The sequence below is a fragment of the Clarias gariepinus genome, chromosome 18 (assembly GCF_024256425.1).
Source record: "Clarias gariepinus isolate MV-2021 ecotype Netherlands chromosome 18, CGAR_prim_01v2, whole genome shotgun sequence".
Taxonomy (NCBI): Eukaryota; Metazoa; Chordata; class Actinopteri; order Siluriformes; family Clariidae; genus Clarias; species Clarias gariepinus.
The window spans coordinates 26,927,471-26,946,178 of record NC_071117.1 but is presented as its reverse complement, the minus strand read 5'-3'; the positions used below and the strand labels follow the sequence as shown (position 1 = coordinate 26,946,178).

General features: G+C 37.3%; 2 protein-coding genes across 4 annotated transcripts; both read left to right on the top strand.

Annotated features, from left to right (window-relative positions):
* The first annotated feature begins 727 nt into the window (after window positions 1-727).
* On the top strand, window positions 728-5,633 carry cnppd1 (cyclin Pas1/PHO80 domain containing 1). Its single transcript, XM_053477700.1, has 8 exons — window positions 728-896; window positions 1,773-1,875; window positions 2,509-2,590; window positions 2,707-2,827; window positions 2,919-3,047; window positions 3,169-3,230; window positions 3,389-3,506; window positions 3,763-5,633. The coding sequence occupies exons 1-8, from the start codon at window positions 834-836 to the stop codon at window positions 4,243-4,245; spliced, it is 1,161 nt and encodes a 386-aa protein (XP_053333675.1). The 5' UTR covers window positions 728-833; the 3' UTR covers window positions 4,246-5,633.
* A 3,329-nt stretch (window positions 5,634-8,962) lies between these two features.
* Window positions 8,963-16,954, top strand: prkag3a (protein kinase, AMP-activated, gamma 3a non-catalytic subunit). Of its 3 annotated transcripts, none has more exons than XM_053476985.1 (13): window positions 8,963-9,034; window positions 9,366-9,402; window positions 10,791-10,897; window positions 10,976-11,057; window positions 11,661-11,719; window positions 11,863-11,908; window positions 12,457-12,511; window positions 12,603-12,729; window positions 14,225-14,390; window positions 15,143-15,180; window positions 15,278-15,424; window positions 15,789-15,980; window positions 16,900-16,954. In XM_053476985.1, the coding sequence occupies exons 1-12, from the start codon at window positions 8,972-8,974 to the stop codon at window positions 15,906-15,908; spliced, it is 1,047 nt and encodes a 348-aa protein (XP_053332960.1). In that variant the 5' UTR covers window positions 8,963-8,971; the 3' UTR covers window positions 15,909-15,980; window positions 16,900-16,954. The 3 variants fall into 3 exon arrangements, with proteins under 3 accessions (XP_053332960.1, XP_053332958.1, XP_053332959.1); XM_053476983.1 differs by having other exon boundaries at window positions 11,863-11,923; XM_053476984.1 differs by lacking the exon at window positions 16,900-16,954 and having other exon boundaries at window positions 11,863-11,923; window positions 15,789-16,013.
* The last annotated feature ends 1,754 nt before the right edge of the window (window positions 16,955-18,708 follow it).

Here is an 18,708-nt window from a genome sequence, read left to right as displayed (position 1 = left end):
TCACTCCAAGCCATGTCCACATCTATGGAAACGCAATTAAAGGAGTTCCTGGGAGGCCAATTTTTCTGATGAGACAGGCTTTACGCATCACTGAGAAACCTTGATACCTACCTTGATGGTAACTTAGCACTAGTGTAAAAGTGCTTTAGTGCATCAGGGCATTATATAGAGAAATAAAAGTAGTTTTTACTTTCATAATTATGTTCTGTTATTTTGTACAATTAAAAAGTCCCACCTTGACTTGAACAAGTGTTGTATATCATGAGGGAAGTGAAGCGTGGTGGTGGCAGCACCAACCCATGGTAGTTTTTTTTTTTTTTTTTTGGAGTATTAGTAGTAAAAGTATTCTAAGACTAATCATGAATCTTTATTAATTTTAGTGATTTTCATTTATTTGAGACATTAAGGTCGGGTTTGTTATTATTATTATTATTATTCCTGCATGTTCTCACTACTTTACAGTATGTACAGTGTTAACATCTTTATATATATAGTATATTTGTACTGTATTACCATTTATTCAGGGTTTACGGTTTAAATTTCCGCATGAGCAGCTTTTCTAATAAACTCGTTCTGCCATTTTGGATTCCCATGAAGTGATGGATTGCGTCCCAAATACGTACACGATCCCCACACCGGCAGGTTCGACTGCGTGTATGTGATCCTGTTGCGTGTTCACTACCTGGTGCACTAAAGTAAGGCGGCGCTCCGTTTGGGTGCAGCCGCTGTTACGGAAGAAGCGGAAGAAGAAGAGGCGTCCGAGGGCGACGTCTGTATGCGCGTTTATCGGGTTTCACTCTATGTCTAATGTCGGTTGATTAAATCGTAAAAATATGGATTTTGGGGATTTATTCGACGAGCGGATGTTTCCTTTCTCCGACTTTCAGGAGTTTACGGTGTGTGTTTGTTTGTTTTCAGCTCCTGTGTGTATTCGCTAGCTGTCTAAGTGGCGCGAGGAGTGCTAACTAAAAATGCTAACTAACTAGGTCATGTTGACTTATTTATCTGCAAGAAATTCGAATTTAAACGAATCCACAGTTTAAAAAAGAAGAATGTTAGATTATTATGATTTTAATATTCATAATTAATGTATTTTGTGTCACGCATGAATGCTCAAATATGGCCGCCAGGTCGTGTCCCAAATAGACCTACGAAGTGCACAAGTGCGTGAGTGAGTGAGACTTCACCTGATTTGAACTCAGACCCAAAGCGGTGACGTCTGAATAGGTTGTAAATAATGGAAGCTTCTTTGAAATATCTGGTTGTGAAACAAACACAAATTAGGAATGGTCAGAACTTTATTAATTATTTAAAATATTAAATAATTGTTAATTTTTTATTTGATGAATAAATTATTTTTATGTTAATTCTGACTATACATGTAGACTATAAATAAGAAGAATATTAATAAAAATGATGAGTGATATTTTTATTGTCTTGGCCATGCACATTTATCTCTAAAAAAATCTTTTTGAAAATTGTTTTGTGCAGCCTGTACTCTTAGTATGCTAATTAGGCCCAACCTCTCATCTGTGGTGATGAAATTTTTTATGGAATTTTTAATTTAAAAAATCTTCGGTTTGGTTTTTGAAATTTTGTTTGTTTTGACACCTTGTCATGTGACTGTTGCGTTTGCATACTGGTTATACTCATTAATATTCCTACAGCGCAAACTGTAGGATCATAAAGAAATGGCAACGTTTTACCACCTTAAATACCATCAAAGTTATAAAAAATTGACAGTGAATTGATATATTGTTGTTTGTGTTTAGTTTGTCCCAGGACATCAGAGACTGTCAGAGCGTGTGAGGAAGCGTCTGTACTACGGTTTGGACCAAGATGTGACCCTGGATGCACTTTCTTGTCCTGTTACTGGTGAGTTTATACCGTGTGTGTAAAGTTAAAGCAACTTAATATGATGCACTGTTTCGCACTGCCTTCATTAGTATCAGTAGAATTTTAGGCCACGCTTTTGGTACTAATTCATGTTAATTGATGTCCAGGCCACACCTCCTTTACCAGTGTTAATTGATGTCAAGGCCACACCTCCTTTACTGCGTTAATTGATGTCCAGGCCACAACTCCTTCACTAGCGTTAATTGATGTCCAGGCCACACCTTCTTCACTAGCATTAATTGATGTCCAGGCCACAACTCCTTCACTAGCGTTAATGTCCAGGCCACACCTCCTTCACTAGCGTTAATTGATGTCCAGGCCACACCTCCTTCATAAGTGTTAAAGTGCACAGCAGCCATAAGTCCTTCAGTAGGACTGGTAGGCACAGTGAAAGGCCACGCCTCCTTACCTTCTTAGGAAAGGCTAAGGGCCACGCCTCTTTCATTAGTATCTTCACAAAGCTTGACTGCTATATTGGCCACACCTCCTTTAGGACACTAGGTGTGTTTTATCGTTTTAGAGAACACACACCCTGTTTTTTTTTGTGTGAAGCAGGAGCATTTTCCGGTCCACAAAATGTATTGTTTGTCTGATTTTCGTTTTTCACTCTAGATATTGCCGTCGAACTCCTCCAGAAATCAGCCCCGAGCCCTATACGGAAACTCCGCAAGAAATACGCAGCTCATGTAGCCAGGTGAGTGTACAGAGTGCGTCATACAGATGCCTATAAGTGTTGATTAACTAGTTCACTTTACGTATACTGTGTGTGTAAAATACGTGAGTTCACGCCCCTCCTTTCCTCCCTCTCAGAGAAGCATGCATCTCCCCCTGCGCCATGATGCTGGCCCTGGTTTACATCGAGCGACTCCGACACAGAAACCCTGAGTACCTGCAGCAGATTTCGTCCTCTGACCTCTTCCTGATCTCCATGGTAACGCCCTTCAGAAGCCCAGAGACACGGTTGCCAGACATTTATATGGCTGCTCACACTAAGAGAGATGTTTTTCTTTCTCCTCGTGCAGATGGTTGCCAGTAAATACCTGTATGACGAAGGCGAGGAGGAGGAGGTTTTCAACGACGAATGGGGCGCGGCCGGGAAGCTGGATGTCCAGACGGTCAACATGCTGGAGCTGAATTTCCTCAGTGCCATCGTATGTGAGACACACACACACACACACACACACACACACACACACACGGTTCACCTGCCTTACTAAGCAGTAAGGAATCATGAAGTTTGCTATACTTTACAACGTGATGTGTCCATTTCAGGACTGGCATCTGTTCGCCGAACCGAGCGAGTTCTTCAACGTGCTCAGCCAACTGGAAACTTGGTTAGTTGTTGTTTAGATATGTATTTTTAGATATCAAGTGTGATGTCACAGGTCAAGTGATGCTGAATTTAATTAATTTATTTTAAATGCGATTAAAAAACAGGAAAAAATAGTTAAATTTAATCCTTTGTAAAGACGAGTATGTTTTGTTTTGACAGCATTGCGGCGCGGCAGGGAATGAAGCGTGGCTGGTACACCTACACTGACCTGTGTGTGTTGCTGGAGCAGGCCAGCTGGAGGAGCGCTCTCGTCGCCGTGTACCAGCACCTCACCAAGGTACAACATAACAATAACCTCATGTCTGCGGAGTACTCCTTAGGCGAGGTTACGGTTTTTGACCACATGATGGATAATAGTCAAGTATTGGTATGATTTACGTTGTATACTCGTTTCCGTATAAGACTTACTTTGTCAGACTTAAGAACAAATCCGACTTACAAACACACTCTCTAAATGGAACTTGTTCGTAAGTAGAGGACTACCTGTATATGAATCTGAGTGTGTGGTTTTTTTTCCTTCTTCCTCTCCACAGGTGACGTGTATGATCGGCCTCCTCTACCTAACAAGTGTCACCGGTCTCCTCGCGACGTCCGTGGCCCTTCACCAGCTCAATCTCCCGAACGCCGGACCCGTCAACTCCGCCCTCTTCCATCCTCATACCACCGTCCACCCTCACGGCTGTGTCCTCACTAACTCCACCCAGAAATCCGAACACGCCCCAGGGGGTCATGACCCCCGCCGCGGCCCGAGTTCCGCCCATCCTCTGTACCCGGACTCCGCCCTCTCCCTCTGGAACTCCATCCTTTCCGCCCTCGTGCATTCGGGCGGCCGGTCGGAGGAGCTTCACGTTTGCGGCGCTCACAATGTCACCTCGTTCTCCTCCTGGTTCTCCACCCACGACTTCCTCCCACACACACACCCGAGCCCACTGGCTGCTTTTCAGAGACACAGCAGATGTTGCACGGAAGCTGCAATGCCTCATGGGAAGGCGCAGGTTCTCCTCATACCAACTTAAAGAAATAGAGATTGTAACGCGTTTTTTTTTTTTTTTTCTTTTTTTCCAGGTTGAATTTTGTACATCATATTATATTTAACACCTTCTATAAATATAAAAGCACTTTGATCCGATGGCAAAAAAAAATTAAAAGAGGATGCCAGGGTGGAGTTTGATAGAAGAGTGTGTACGAGGAGCTGGGAAAAAAATGTTGATGAAAAACTTGACAACCTGTTAAAATCAAAGTCAAGTTTTTAGCTCAATTTTTTTTCCCCTTTAACGCTTTAAAAAAATTATACCAAGTCAAATGTATAACAAACAAATACATCAGACTTCAGTTACAGAACTCACTGGAAATCATTGGAAATCAATTGGTTGCCAGATTGCTTTCAGAATCCTCTCTAACATAGATACAAATTTTATTTTACATTAAACTAGAAAAACTTTTAGGTTTACAATTGAAAGCACTGATATAAAACAAAGTTAATTAATATACATATATTTTTGCATTGGTAAAGAAAGAAAAAATTAAGATTTTTTGGGAAAAAAAAGAAAAGATAAGCTTCACCATGGTGTGTGTGTGTGTGGTTATTTTTTTATTTTTTGCTCAAACTTTCTCCAAAACGTTCTTCCTCATTTACTCAGTTTTGGTGCTTAAAAAAAATCTTTTAAATCGACAACAAAAAATGTTGTCGCTTTAAAAGATAATTATAATGATAAAAGAGATAGCAGGTGAAGTTTGTTTGTTTGTTTGTTTGTTTGTTTTTGTTTGGGTAATGGTGTGTTACTGCTCTTGAGGTGAGGATTAAAACATCAACAGTGCCCCCTACCTGTGAAAGAGTTTTTTTTTTTTTTTTTTGTTTGTTGACGATTCTCAAGAATTTTAGTCGCTTATTCATTTTTCAGTCGCTTTTTGGAGTGTATTCCTGCAGTGTTTGTGTTTTTTGTTTGTTTTCTTTAACAATTCACGGCACATTGAAGCCCTCAATAAGTCAAGAACAATGAAGGGCGAGTATTAAACAGAAAGTGAGTTTTTTTTTTTTTTTTTTTTTTTTTTTGCTCCACTGTTTGCTTTTAGTGAAGTAGACGATGAATAGGTGAATCAGTGGTCGGATCCAGAACTTCTCCGACACGAGCTAACGAGTCACGGATAAACCTCACGCGTTTTTCCGAGATTATAAACCGCTTACTCATAGCCAGACAAGCGCTTTGATAAGTCAGGACCTGATCGCGATGTCTACGGATGTTACATATAAATATACCGCGGCACTGTTGGCTTTGATTGGTTAGAGAACTATAACAGCAGCTTTACCGTAGCTAGTTCTGATACAGGTTATTGTTTCTATAATACATCAGATGGTATATTTAAATATATAAAAACTTGGGTTAATAATAACAATGAGAAACATATCAAATGAGTAAACAATGAGTGGTTTGTTTAACATTTTAACGTTCATGGAAGGATCTGTCTCCAATGTTTACGAGTTTTCTTTTCCGAGTAACGCAACAAGACGAAGGATAACAAAATCTTTTAAGGGAATGTGTTTTTTGAACTGCAAGTAATGCGATGAAGAGAATTACGCTACGTCGTCAGTAAATGAAACATTTTACTCACTAACAAATTTGAAGAAAAAAAATAATTAAACATATCAGGACTCTCAAGCTGTCGCATTCCCACATGATCTTAAATCTGTTATGATACTTAGAATTGATTATTAGATTACTAGAAATTATTTTTGTCCCCCTATCATACACTGATATAAATTGTACCGTCTGGAACAAGAGCACCAAAGCTAGTTGCTTTTACAGTCTAGGTTTTTTTGTTGTTTTTTTCACTTCAGTTTTTGGTTATACAGCTTGGAGATGAATAAATGATTAAAGTGTCTTGTTAAGTTACATTACTACTTTTTTTTTTCACTTTTTTTTAAAATAATTTTTTCGACAACAGATCAGGTGATCGTTTTTAGAAAGCTGGAATAGGAACATTTTGGAAATGTTTTGAAAATAGCTCCGCCCCTTAGAAATAACAGAAGAATTTAAAAGGTAATGGGCGAGTCATTTGAAAGCCACTGGAAGTTTACTCACAACTGCACCTTGCCAAGGATTTAATCGTAGGTATTTAGATAGAAGGAAATGTTGATGAAACCCGGACACACATCTCCGGTTCCTGAAGAGGTTCTCAGTAGTTCTCTCATGTTCATCAATGTTAGAAAGATCAGTTTTCTAAAACGATCCAGGACGAAACCTGATATCTGACGTCTCTGGACCGGTTTCGGGAACAGAGAAATATATCGTATGTTTTCTTGTAAAGATCTTACGCAAGAGGGTCGAGTTATTTTCCTGGAAAGACTTTGGCCATGTTTAAAGCTGCAGTATGTATCTCGTTTTGTTATAAATCATAAAAGAAAAATACTGCAATAATTAAAATAAATACGTTAAACCACCTGTCTTGTGTTGCTGTGATTGATTCTGGGTTTATTCATTATTGTTCTTATGAAACAATGTTATCTTAAGGCTGCTGATGGAAATGAGTGGAGCGTTTGAAGTTATAATTAAATGTAGCAACGTTTTCCAAAGTCAACTTTTCATCATGATATTTGTTAATTTTATAATTGAATTATTATAAATTTTATAAAATTATTACTACAATTATTTTATTCATTACAATTTTATTATCCATTTAGTTAGTAATTATAAATGTAAATAAAGATGACATTGGTTGTAAAATATATGTTTATTTGTTTTTGTTTTGTGACGGCATTAAAAAAACAAAAAAATGTAATTAATTCAAAGCATAAAAAAATACTTCCTTATTTCTGAGCTGTTTAATTTAGTTATGATGTTTTTAATATTATATTTAATTATGCAGAATTATAATAAAGCTCTTCTTTATATCTATATATAAGATTTTAGCACAAACATTTAGTCCTTTGCAAATATTACAGAAAATACTTCATTCTTAGTTAAATTCTTGACTCTTTATTAAATTCTTGACTCTGATTGGTCAGAAAAAGTTTTTTTTTAAATATATATATATAAATTATATATATAATATATAATTGTCTGTGTGATGTGATGAACTAAAGGAAGGAAGGAGTCTCCAGTGTCAGAGGTTCTTCTATTCTCAAAAGGGGAGGAGTTTACATTTAGAGATTTCTCAGTAGCATGAAAACGGCTGGCTCTGGTTAATGTTCGTTCTTAAAATAAACTAGTTTGTAACCCTGGGGTGAGTTAAAAGGTCTTAGCCAGGTGTTAGGGCTCGTCTCTTTGTGTCTTGCTTGTAAGGTCCTGGGTGTGTGTGTGTGGTTTGTTACATTTCCCAGAGGCCAAGTGCTAAATTTGGACTGACCTGTGAGCACTGTGGCATGCTGAGGGTTTGGACTCAGGGGTGTGTGTCGAATCAGCACCTCGCTCCCTGCGTAGTCATCATCTCTCTCTGGAGGGAAAAACTGACTGACTAGATTTGTTAATACTGTGTATATAAGACATATTGAAATATTTAGAAAGTTCCCATGAGGTAAATGTAGAAATAAAGTTCAAACCACTCGTTTTATTTCGACCAGTCAAGCGGCAGCGATGCTAGCTGACTTTACCGTTCACGTCACCTTCGTTTGAAGTTAAAGTGAGACACCAGCGTAAGTACATGGCGTTAATGGGAAGAGAGTTTGTAGAAATAGTTAAAAGGTTAAAAACTCAAAATAATCTGATGAGCTTTTATGTAATCAGCGATATTATTATTATTATTATTATTATTATTTTCAGGTTGAAGCCCACGTACATGTCTGCCTTCCACAGAATTGAACCACTTTATTTTCTTAAAAAGTCATTTCACTAAATTATGTATTGTGTGACAGCATTATACTGTATGGGTTTATAATACATAAGTATTATACAAAATTTATCTAGTTCACTGCAAGATTTTGAATCTACTGTCATTTCATCGTATTGTAACGAATGAGAAACGAGAAATCAAAAAAAGTAGATAAAAGTTTAAAAAGATGAAGTTTTGTCTTAAAACCACTCCAATGTGTTAAAATTCACTTATACCACTTCAGCGCTGTTATTTCAGCCAAAGTGAAAATATGAACTAATCCCAGTAAAAATATTCACTTTATCTTCTCTAATTAATATCTATTGGTGCAGGTGTTTGTTTACATTGAGACAGTAGCGCATTAGTAGATTATTTTAAAGTAGATCATTAAATCCCACACATAACTGTTCATAATAGCTCTAAATTTTTATTTAAATAATGGTGCAATTATAATTTCTGGCAAATACCTAAGGACTAAGTTTCATTAAATTCTGTGTGATGCTGTGACAAAATCTGCTTGGACAGACAGACAGACAGACTTACAGACATACATAGACTACAGACAATGTAAAGACAAAATCTTTTTAATTTTTTTATTTAATTTATAACATTGTTGTGTTGAGCTTTTTAAAATGCTTTTGTTTTATTGATTTATTACAAACATCTGAAAGTTGGTAATTTAGTCCAAATTTTCAGTAGGGGAGGATAAATCATTTGTATGCAGTGAGATTTTGGACACAGCCACAGCACGGTGATTTGAAACACACCCAGTAAGTGGACTTTTGAACGATTCATGGATCCCAAACTGAAAATAGGCGACCTACTCTCTCTCTCTCTCTCTCTTCCACACACACACACACACACACCGTCAGTCCCCTTCAGCACTTTCCTATTATAGACCTCCACATACAGATTGAGGCGCCAGTGGTCAGGAGCATGCGCAGAGCACGACCCGCACACAGGCACGCGCGGCCCCGCACTATGGATCCTGTAAGGCAGGTAAGATAAAAACAACACCCAGAATAAACACTTTACATTTACACATACAATACATACAGTATGTAAACATGTCCTCTGTAATATGTCTCTGTATAATCATACACACACATGATAGCATTTATTTATTGTTGTTATTATTATTATTATTATTTACCTCGAGTTTTAACGGTTCCTGATGACGCAGGAGGGACAGAGCTCGAATCTGATTGGCTGCTGAAATCCATAATCATTTTAATATTCAGTTTTAAATAATCTTATCTGATTGTATCAATTACTTAGTGTGTAATTTAGGACACTTCCTGTTGACCTTAACTTTTCTTTCCCTCTCCAGAAGCTTCACCCTGACCCTGATGTCAGGAATAATTCAGGTAGGTCACCTAAATATGCTTCGGACTTAATATAACGGCTTGATACGTCACAGGATTGTAGCAGATGTTTCAATATGTGTTGAATATGAGTTCATATATTCAAATCCCGCCTTCTGCGTTATGATTGGATGTAAGACGTCATTCTCGTCGATGATTGGTTAGATGCTTTACTCCATGTGAAATACAAGCCGATCGCTGCCGCTAAAGTGAAAGAGTCTGTACTTTGAAACAGAACGCGTTTGCACATCTATATGTTTTTGCTCACTTCATTTGGGTTAAAAAATTAGCTTTGGGTTTTTTGCTCTGGGGGACGACAAGCAGTTAGGTCGGCTGAGTTTGATGTTGAGGTCCAGAAGAAGGAAGAAAGCCAGATGCCTCGCTTTAGCGCTTTTAGCATTGCTATTGTTAGCGACGCTCATCATTCAGCACGCTATGTATGTGCAAAGGGAACAAGTTGCGTGACCTCGGATCTGCTTGTTCTCATTCAAATCGCATGAGCACGCATCAGATAGATAGAGAGGCCCCAAAAAATTTATACAAGACACTACGAAATAAACTCCAGATAGATTCCACTTTCTATACAACACATGCCACTCTGTAACTAATTGCTGCCACTCTCTGTACAACAGATGCCCCTCTGTAACTAACTGCTGCCACTCTCTATACAACACATGCCACTCTGTAACTAACCGCTGCCACTCTCTGTACAACACATGCCACTCTGTAACTAACTGCTGCCACTCTCTGTACAACACATGCCACTCTGTAACTAACCGCTGCCACTCTCTGTACAACACATGCCACTCTGTAACTAACCGCTGCCACTCTCTGTACAACAGATGCCACTCTGTAACTAACCGCTGCCACTCTCTGCACAACAAATGCCACTCTGTAATTAACAGATGCCACTCTCTGTACAACACATGCCACTCTGTAACTAACTGCTGCCACTCTCTGTACAACACATGCCACTCTGTAACTAACCGCTGCCACTCTCTGTACAACAAATGCCACTCTGTAATTAACAGATGCCACTTTCTAATCAACACATGAAACCCAGGTATTTTAGTTACTGGTTCCACCTCTTAACCAACACCTGCCAATTTTTAACTAACAGATGGCACTCTGTATGTAACAAGTGCCACTCTGTACCTAACAAATGCCACTCTCTAGTTAGCACATTACAGAGTGCACTTTCTTACCGACTTAACAGATGCCACTCCATAACCAACAGATGATACTCTGTAACTAACAGCTGCCACTTTGTAACTGAAAGATGTCACTATCTAACTGACACATGCCACTCTGTAACTAACAAATGGAAATACAAACACATACTTTTACACACACACAAACACACACCTAGTCTGTTCCTGTCTCCCTTTCAGAAACCGACCCAGGAGCTGAGGCCTACCTAGACTTTATGAAGAAACACTGCTGTTACGATGCCATTCCCACCAGCTGTAAACTCGTTATTTTCGACACGGCTCTGCAGGTACGCTGCGTTATCGATTTTTTCCCAATACTAAAAAATCAATTTAATAAGTCAACTAATACATTTATTAATTTATAGGTTAAGAAAGCCTTCTTCGCATTAGTGTCGAACGGGTTACGAGCAGCACCGCTGTGGGACAGCAAACTGCAGAGGTTTGTGGGTAAGATGCACAGATAGACTAATCAAGCAAAAACAATCTCAAAACTATACACTGATTAGATCCGCATGGTCCATGATGATTACTTTGTGTCAAGTTGAAAAGTTAGACATTTAAAAAGTTACACGTATTCAGAGTTGGGTTACGCAGGCTGCTGATTTTCTGTGCAGAACATTTTGAGCGTAAAAAAGCACTTGATCCACCGCAATGCTGCCTTATTAATGTGTTTAATTCATTTTGTGATTTTGTAAATTACTTAATACAATATTAGTCCTTATTTGGGTTGATCTTGCACAAGAAAAATAATTTAGATGTGCCTCTGTTTCAGCAAACTCCGTCCACCTTTTGCATAAAAAACTAACTCTAATGTCTGACAATAGAAAGTCCATAAAACTGATTGATGAGGAAATATTGGTGTGTATATATATATATACACACACTACCGTGCAAAAGTTAATACACATATTATATATATAATTATGTCTTTCTCTCTCTTTCTCTCTCTCTCTCTCTATATATATATATAGACATAATTTTTATATATAATATGTGTATTAAATCCTCAAGCTGAGCTCTGACCTCTTTCCTTTCTTCCATGACGCACAGGTATGCTGACGATCACCGACTTCATCACCATTCTCCATCGCTACTATAAATCGCCCATGGTCAGTGGTGACACTAGATGTGTTAAAGGAGCAGTTCAGCTGAATATATCACTTGCTCATTTTTTGCTTCATCTTATCTGAAGTAGCTGTCAGGTCGTCATCGTCTGGCCGTCTGTAGAATAAAAGTTTTCTCTCCCTTGAAGGTTCAAATTTACGAGCTGGAGGAGCACAAGATTCAGACATGGAGAGGTGATGCTTTTCAAAGTAAATGAGCTGCATTATGTCGATGATATCAGGCTGACTGTATATGAGCACGGCAATTACTCTGTGTTCTAATAGGCCGGCTCGTAATCCCACTGTGGCATTTGTTCAAGAAATGTTATTAAAGAAGAGCTATAACTATTTTGTTCAAGTTTAATTTTAATTGTGGAATTTAAATATTATGCTAATTATGGAATTAGAATTTGAATCGTATGTTTTAATGTATTTTAGTTTCAAATTTTACTAGCCATAATTTTTAGCCTTGATTTTTAATTTATTTAAAATAATAATAATAATGATAATAATAAATGAAATTTTATGTATTTTTTTATTTTTTATTAAAAGAAAATTAGAATTATATTTTTGTTTCTTTCTATTTGTGAAAAGGGGATTTTTTGACAATTTTAGATGTTTTTTTCTGACCTTTTTCCAAATTACAACTGAGGACAAAATATAATTGTTAAACGCATATACTGGAGGTTACATAGTATTGCTTGTTCTAATGGTTTTTCTACTTCCATCTTTCACTTTTTTAGACATTTACCTGCAGTACTATAATCAAAATCTCATCAGCATCAAACCTGAAGCCAGGTAACTATAATTCACACTCCACGAGTCTCCAACAACAACAACAAAATGCGACTATAAAGTTTCACGCCTCTTAATCTTCTTTCTTTCACAGCCTTTTCGATGCGGTTTATTCCTTACTGAAGCACAAAATCCACCGCCTGCCAGTCATCGACCCCAAATCTGGCAACGTCCTGCACATTTTAACCCACAAGCGAATTCTCAAATTCCTGTATCTATTTGTTAGTAAGACATTTATCATCACTATAATTCCCTCCTCATTCTTTGCTCTGTCCTTTGTATTTTACGATTGTTTACTTCCTGCTTTTCCTAGGCTTCTACTGCAGGACTATCTTGACCGCATCCATTCGTAAATTCGTTGTCTGTGTATACCTTTATTCTGTCATCCCTACCTGATTAGAAATATCAATTTGGTTCGTAAGTGCTGCATATTTTTAATACATATTTCTAAATTCTGTTCTTTTTTCTAGCATGCCACTGATTACTGATCACCAATCTTTGCTTTTCTTGACTTCTCAGAGACTTGTAGGTTTTCCTAGTGCACTTTGCTTCCCTGTACCTTCCAGCCTTCCCAGTAGCCTCCTGTTTGCCCATTGGCCTACATATTTCCCACTACCTCTTGGTGTCCTACTGGTACCTTAGCTTCAATAGTTTGTTCATGTTCTCCCAATGGCATCCTACTTTCCCTGTAATTCCACTCTGGTTTCTTTTCTACCATGTACTATTTTCCCAGTGGCTTATGTTGTCTATTTGGTTTCTTAGCCTCCAAGTAACTTTCCAAGTTTTCCAGTTGCTTCCGATTTTTCCTTGTAATTTCTGGTTTTCGAGTAGTTTGTTGGTTTCCAAGTGGCTTCAAGTTTTCCGAGTTGCTTTTGGATAGTCCAGTGCTTTGTTGATCTCCCAGTGGCTTCTGGTTTTCCAGTGGGTGCCTTGTTTCCCAATGATGTATGGTTGGTCCAGTCATTTGCTGGGATCCCAGTAGCTTTTTTCCCTCCAGTGGTTTTTTTTCCTCCTTAGATTTTTCCCTCAATATTGTGTAGTTCCTCTGGGGCTTTTGTTTTTTAAAGTGGTTTTCAGGCTTCTTAGTGATATTTCCCCTCTGTCCTGCTGGGTCCCAAGTGGCTTCTGGTTGCTCCAGTGGTTTCCTGGTTTCACAGTAGCTCTTGTTTCATTCCAGTCGTTTGCTGGTTCCCCAGTGGCTTTTGGTTTTCCCAGTATTTTTCAGGTTTCTTAGTGGTATTTAGTTTTCTCAGTGTTTTGCTTGCTTCTCAGGGGTTTTGGTTTTCCTTCCAGTTTCAGGTTTCTTAGTGGTATTTGAGTTTTCACAGTTCTTTCCTTATTCCTCAGTGTTTAGTTTCCCAGTGTTCTCCTGGATCCCCCATGGCTTTTGTTTTGTCCCAGTGATTTATGCTTTTCCAGTACACTTCATCTTTTCTATTGGTTTCATGGATACCCGATATCTTCCAGTTTTTATATCATCCCACTGATTACTTGGTTTCCTACTGTTTCTCACTGGTTTCTTTCATTCTCATTGTCTCTTTTACCTCCCAGTTTTTCAAGTGTCTTTCAGGTTTTTCACTGATTCCTGAGTACAGATGTAAACTGTACGTTTCACGACCTTAAGTCCTGCTTAATAATCAAGTATTTTTGAAACAGTGCTAATAAGGACATTTTCAAGCTTACGTCCGTCTCTGGTCGGCATTTTGTTGTGCACAGAGAGCCACGATCCCAACTCCACGATTTCTGCAGAGGAAAATTAAAGAGGCAGGTGTCGGGACATTTCGAAACATCGCCACCATACAGCAGACGGCCACCGTGTACGACGCATTATCCATTTTTGTAGAGAGACGAGTATCTGCTCTGCCTGTGGTGGATGAAAATGGTAACAGTTTTTTTCTACTTGAATCCAGCAGGGAACATTTATACAGTCAGATCCATAAATTATGGAACAACGATAATTTTTTTTGGCCTCCATATGGAATTTTAAATGAAACACTCAAAATGTGAAAGAAGTCAAGACTTAAGCTTTAATTTAAGGGGTTCTATTTATTTTAAAAAAGCGTGGCATTACAGCCATTTTCATAGACACACCCATTTTAAGGGGTCACAAATATTGGAACAAACTAACATAAGTGCAAACATAAGGGTTGCCTCTAAAACTTGAATGAAAATCCTTTGCAGTAAATGAGTGCCTGCAGTCTGAAACACATTAACATGAACACATGCTGAGTTTTCTTGCTTTGGACCTCATGTAGAGGTTTTGAATGAACAGTAACCAAATGGAAAATGTAACACTCAGAACCACCTCCCGACCTTTTATCTGCTTGATTAGTCATGGACTAATGAGGAAACAGGCCACGTCTGCCCATGCAACTGCTTGACTTTTGTCAAACGCCTGGAATTAAAGCTGAAAATCTTGACTTCGCTCACATCTTCTGTGTTTCATTTCTAATTCAATGTGGTAGTGTAAAGTGGCTCAAATTTGTCACCAGACATCAAAGGTGGAAATTTATGGACCTGACTGTACAACTAATTATAACCAATAGTTATTTTTATTCATATTATACCAATTTTGTTATTATTCTAGGTAAACAAGAATAATACAAGGATGTTTTTGAACTTTCAATTTTTTAGGTAAAGTAGTGGCTCTATACTCGAGATTTGATGTAATAGTAAGTAAAATCTTAATTGTCCCCTATAATCTTATCCGTATTGAATTACAGTCACATGTAGCATGTTTTTGTTGCTGACTGGGTGCTTCAATTGCAGAATCTGGCGGCGCAGAAAAGCTACAACAACCTGAGCATGACCATGAATGAGGCGCTGAAGAGGCGGCGCTGTTTCGTCGAGGGAGTTATCAAGTGTTACCCTGATGAGACCTTAAAAACCGCTGTTGACAGAATCGCTGATGCAGAGGTACAAATTCCCAGATGATTGCTCATAATTATATAAATCCAATAAATGGACTGCTGTTAATGATCTTTATCAATCTTTGGTATACTTTGGGAGGCGGAGCCTAGAGGCAAACTTGCTGTTTAAAATTTCAAACATCAAAGTATGTTGCCATCTGTTATCATTGACAAATACTTAAACAAAATATAGTATTTCTTTACCAATAAAAATGTAAACTCTGTTATGGATGGAACATATCTAAGCCCCGCCCCCTTTGTCCTCATCATATGTCAATAATACTGTAACCTTGAAACTACGCCCTTAGGCCCTTATTCGTCTTAGCCCCGCCTTCTAAGGCTCCTGTGCTCCTGTGTGTCCTGGTGTTTAGGTTCACCGGCTGGTTCTGGTGGACCAAGAAGACGAGACGGTTCGAGGCATCATCTCCCTCTCAGATCTTCTCCAGGCCATGATTTTATCTCCAGCGGGCATCGACGCTCTGCTGGCTTAGCCCTAACGTGGCGGGTCCACTCCTCACCCTGAGTTCACTCGCTTCCTTCGTCTCCTCCATCACGGGCCACAGGTCAGTTCATCCCCTCTGAGCTGCTGGGAGTCGAAAAAGAGCGGGGCTTTGTCCTGTGCTGCTTTATTATTCATTCATTTTGTTTATTCCTAGTATTCCTGTGTATAATCATATGTTGTATTTAAAAATATGTATAAATAAATGGTAAAAGCATTTTATGTGTTTTGATGTTTATGCTTAATTTATTGTTTATGAATAAAAGTTTTTTTTATTTTTTCTAAATATTCCCAGTATTCCTAGATATGATCATATTTTGTAATATATAGTAGTAGTGGTATTAATTTATGAATTAATTTATTTCTTTTTCCCAAAGTGTTTTTTGTCTAGTATATCTTGATATAATCATATGTGATAATAAATAATAAAATTAATAAATGAATGAAAACATTTAATATATTTTGTTTACAGTTTTTATTATTTATACAATTTATTATTATTATTATTGTATGTAATTTTAATATTACTTTTTGTTTTTTATTTTTTAATTTATTTTATTTTTTATACATGGATTTCTTTTTATTATTTTATTTATTATTTATATTATTTATCATCTTTTATATCTCTTTTAATTCATTAGTAATTTTTATTATAATTTTTAATATTAGTAGTAGTAGTATTACTTGGTACCATAAATAAAATAAAGTATTAATTCATAATGCATAATTAAATTTATATAAAAAATAATCAAACTGTTTAATTATTGTATTCTTTCTATAATTTTTTAAATTTATATTTAACTTTATTTCTATATTTCAAAAAGTTAGATCTTAACATTATTTTATACTTTTTATTAGTAATTTTATTTATTTACAGTATTTAAAGCTCAGGTATGTATAAATGTCTTTTTTTTTTTATTTATGATTCATATAATCATCATCTCAAATATTAACATGAAATGTTTTGTATTTTTTCTCCGCAGATGTTGCAGAGTGACGAGCCATTATGACCTCTTAGTCTCTCTCTCTCTCTGTCTCCCTCAGTCTCTCTCTCTCTCTGTCTCCCTCAGTCTCTCTCTCTCTCTCTCTCTCAGTCTGTTGAAACTGAAGACAGACTTTGTTCTTGCTGTAAATAACTTTTTTTGTACGATTTGTGTTTGAAAAGCTGAAAATAAACTCTGGCTTTGCTGTCGTAGAAAATGAGAGCGTTATTCATTATTAATTATATTATTATGTGTTCAGCATCATGTGATCATGGGGGGGTTGTGTTACAAAAAATTATTAATAGAGACACGTGTTCATTAATTCATACAGGAAATGATCAACACACAGATTTGTTGTGTTGATCTTTTAATAGAATAAAACTAAACATATTAAAAATAATCTTCATGTGTTACTGTGTATCAGTTTGTCAATGTGTCCGCCTGTCTATGTGTCTATTTCTGTCTGTACATTTATGTGGTCATGTGTCTGTCTGTCTGGTTATGTACCTGGGTGTGTGTTTATGTGGTTATGTGTCTGTGTGTCTTTTTGTTTGCCTCTATATATGTCTGTCTATTTATCTGCCTGTTAGTCTGTGTCTTTGTGTCTATTTGTCTCTCTGCCTGTCTCTGTTTCTCTGTGTGTCTGGGAATGTTTCTGTTTGTCCTTCAGAGGTTCAGACACACCTATGTATTATTATTATTATTTTTTACTATTATTTTTAGATGGTGTAAATAGTACAGGGATCAAAACTATTGAATATAAAATGTAGCGTTTTATTTTAATAAAGTAGTGTAAACAAAGCAAAACACCCTGACATTGACAGCTCTGATTTCTACTAAATATGATGCAAATTCACCAAACGTTTAAGTGATGTCTGATCACACTTATTTATGTTTTTACTTATCTTAACTGATGCTGTTTCCTGTGAGAAAGCGGTTTATAGCGCTATCCTTCCAGGTTTTAATAATGTGTTGGACAGATTTTAACCCACTTCCAGTGGTACCTTTGCCGCCATTCCTAGCCACAACTTACTAAGGCGTGGGAACAAAACAGTATACGTGATTGCGCGGTCACTAGACACTATGTGGTGGACACAATATAATAACCTCATTACATTACCACCCTCGCAAATTACAGACAACTGCGGTAATTGCCCGAGGTTTAACCTGCACTATCAATGAAATAAAAAATATTGAGTACAAGTGAAGTTATGAGCAGTTGTTGTTGTTGTTAGTCTTTCGGCTGCTCCCGATTATGTACCGATTATGAACCGCAAGTTTTGACAGCGTGTTGCTGAAATAACAGCGCTGAAGTGGTATAAGTGAATTTTAACACGCTGGAATGGTTTTAAGACAAAACTTCATCTTTATCCTTTTATCTACTTTTTCCATTTCTCATCTGTGATTTACTCTCCGATTACCGAACAGGGAGTGTATTTGTCTGAGCACCAAAGAAAGACAACTTAGTGTAAACAAGGCGTAAGATACTCAACCTTACAGAATGGGATTTCTTTGTATTAATAAGTTAGACAGAGAGTTCTGCTGTACAGACAGACTCTCATGTATATTATAATAATATCACTGATTACATTAAAGATCAGATCAGATTATTTGTAGCTTTAACCTTTTAACTCTTCTTCTACACACTCTGACTCTTAACATTGCTCTCTGTACTCTCTCTAGTTTTTGGAGCTTTCTCAACCTATCAAGTCGCTCCTGCATTCTGGGTCGTGTCCAGCAGATGTCGCTAATGACACAACAATATACGCTGTTTTAGCGCAGTAAACATCACGCACGTGACGTGGACCA

Coding starts and splice junctions, on each gene's coding strand:
- cnppd1 (XM_053477700.1), top strand. CDS start 834: ATGGATTTTGGGGATTTATTCGACGAGCGGATGTTTCCTTTCTCCGAC. Junction 1,876..2,508: donor ACTTTCTTGTCCTGTTACTG/GTGAGTTTATAC, acceptor TTTTCACTCTAG/ATATTGCCGTCGAACTCCTC. Junction 3,507..3,762: donor TGTACCAGCACCTCACCAAG/GTACAACATAAC, acceptor TCCTCTCCACAG/GTGACGTGTATGATCGGCCT.
- prkag3a (XM_053476983.1), top strand. CDS start 8,972: ATGCGCAGAGCACGACCCGCACACAGGCACGCGCGGCCCCGCACTATG. Junction 9,035..9,365: donor CTATGGATCCTGTAAGGCAG/GTAAGATAAAAA, acceptor TTCCCTCTCCAG/AAGCTTCACCCTGACCCTGA. Junction 14,391..15,142: donor GCCTGTGGTGGATGAAAATG/GTAACAGTTTTT, acceptor TCAATTTTTTAG/GTAAAGTAGTGGCTCTATAC.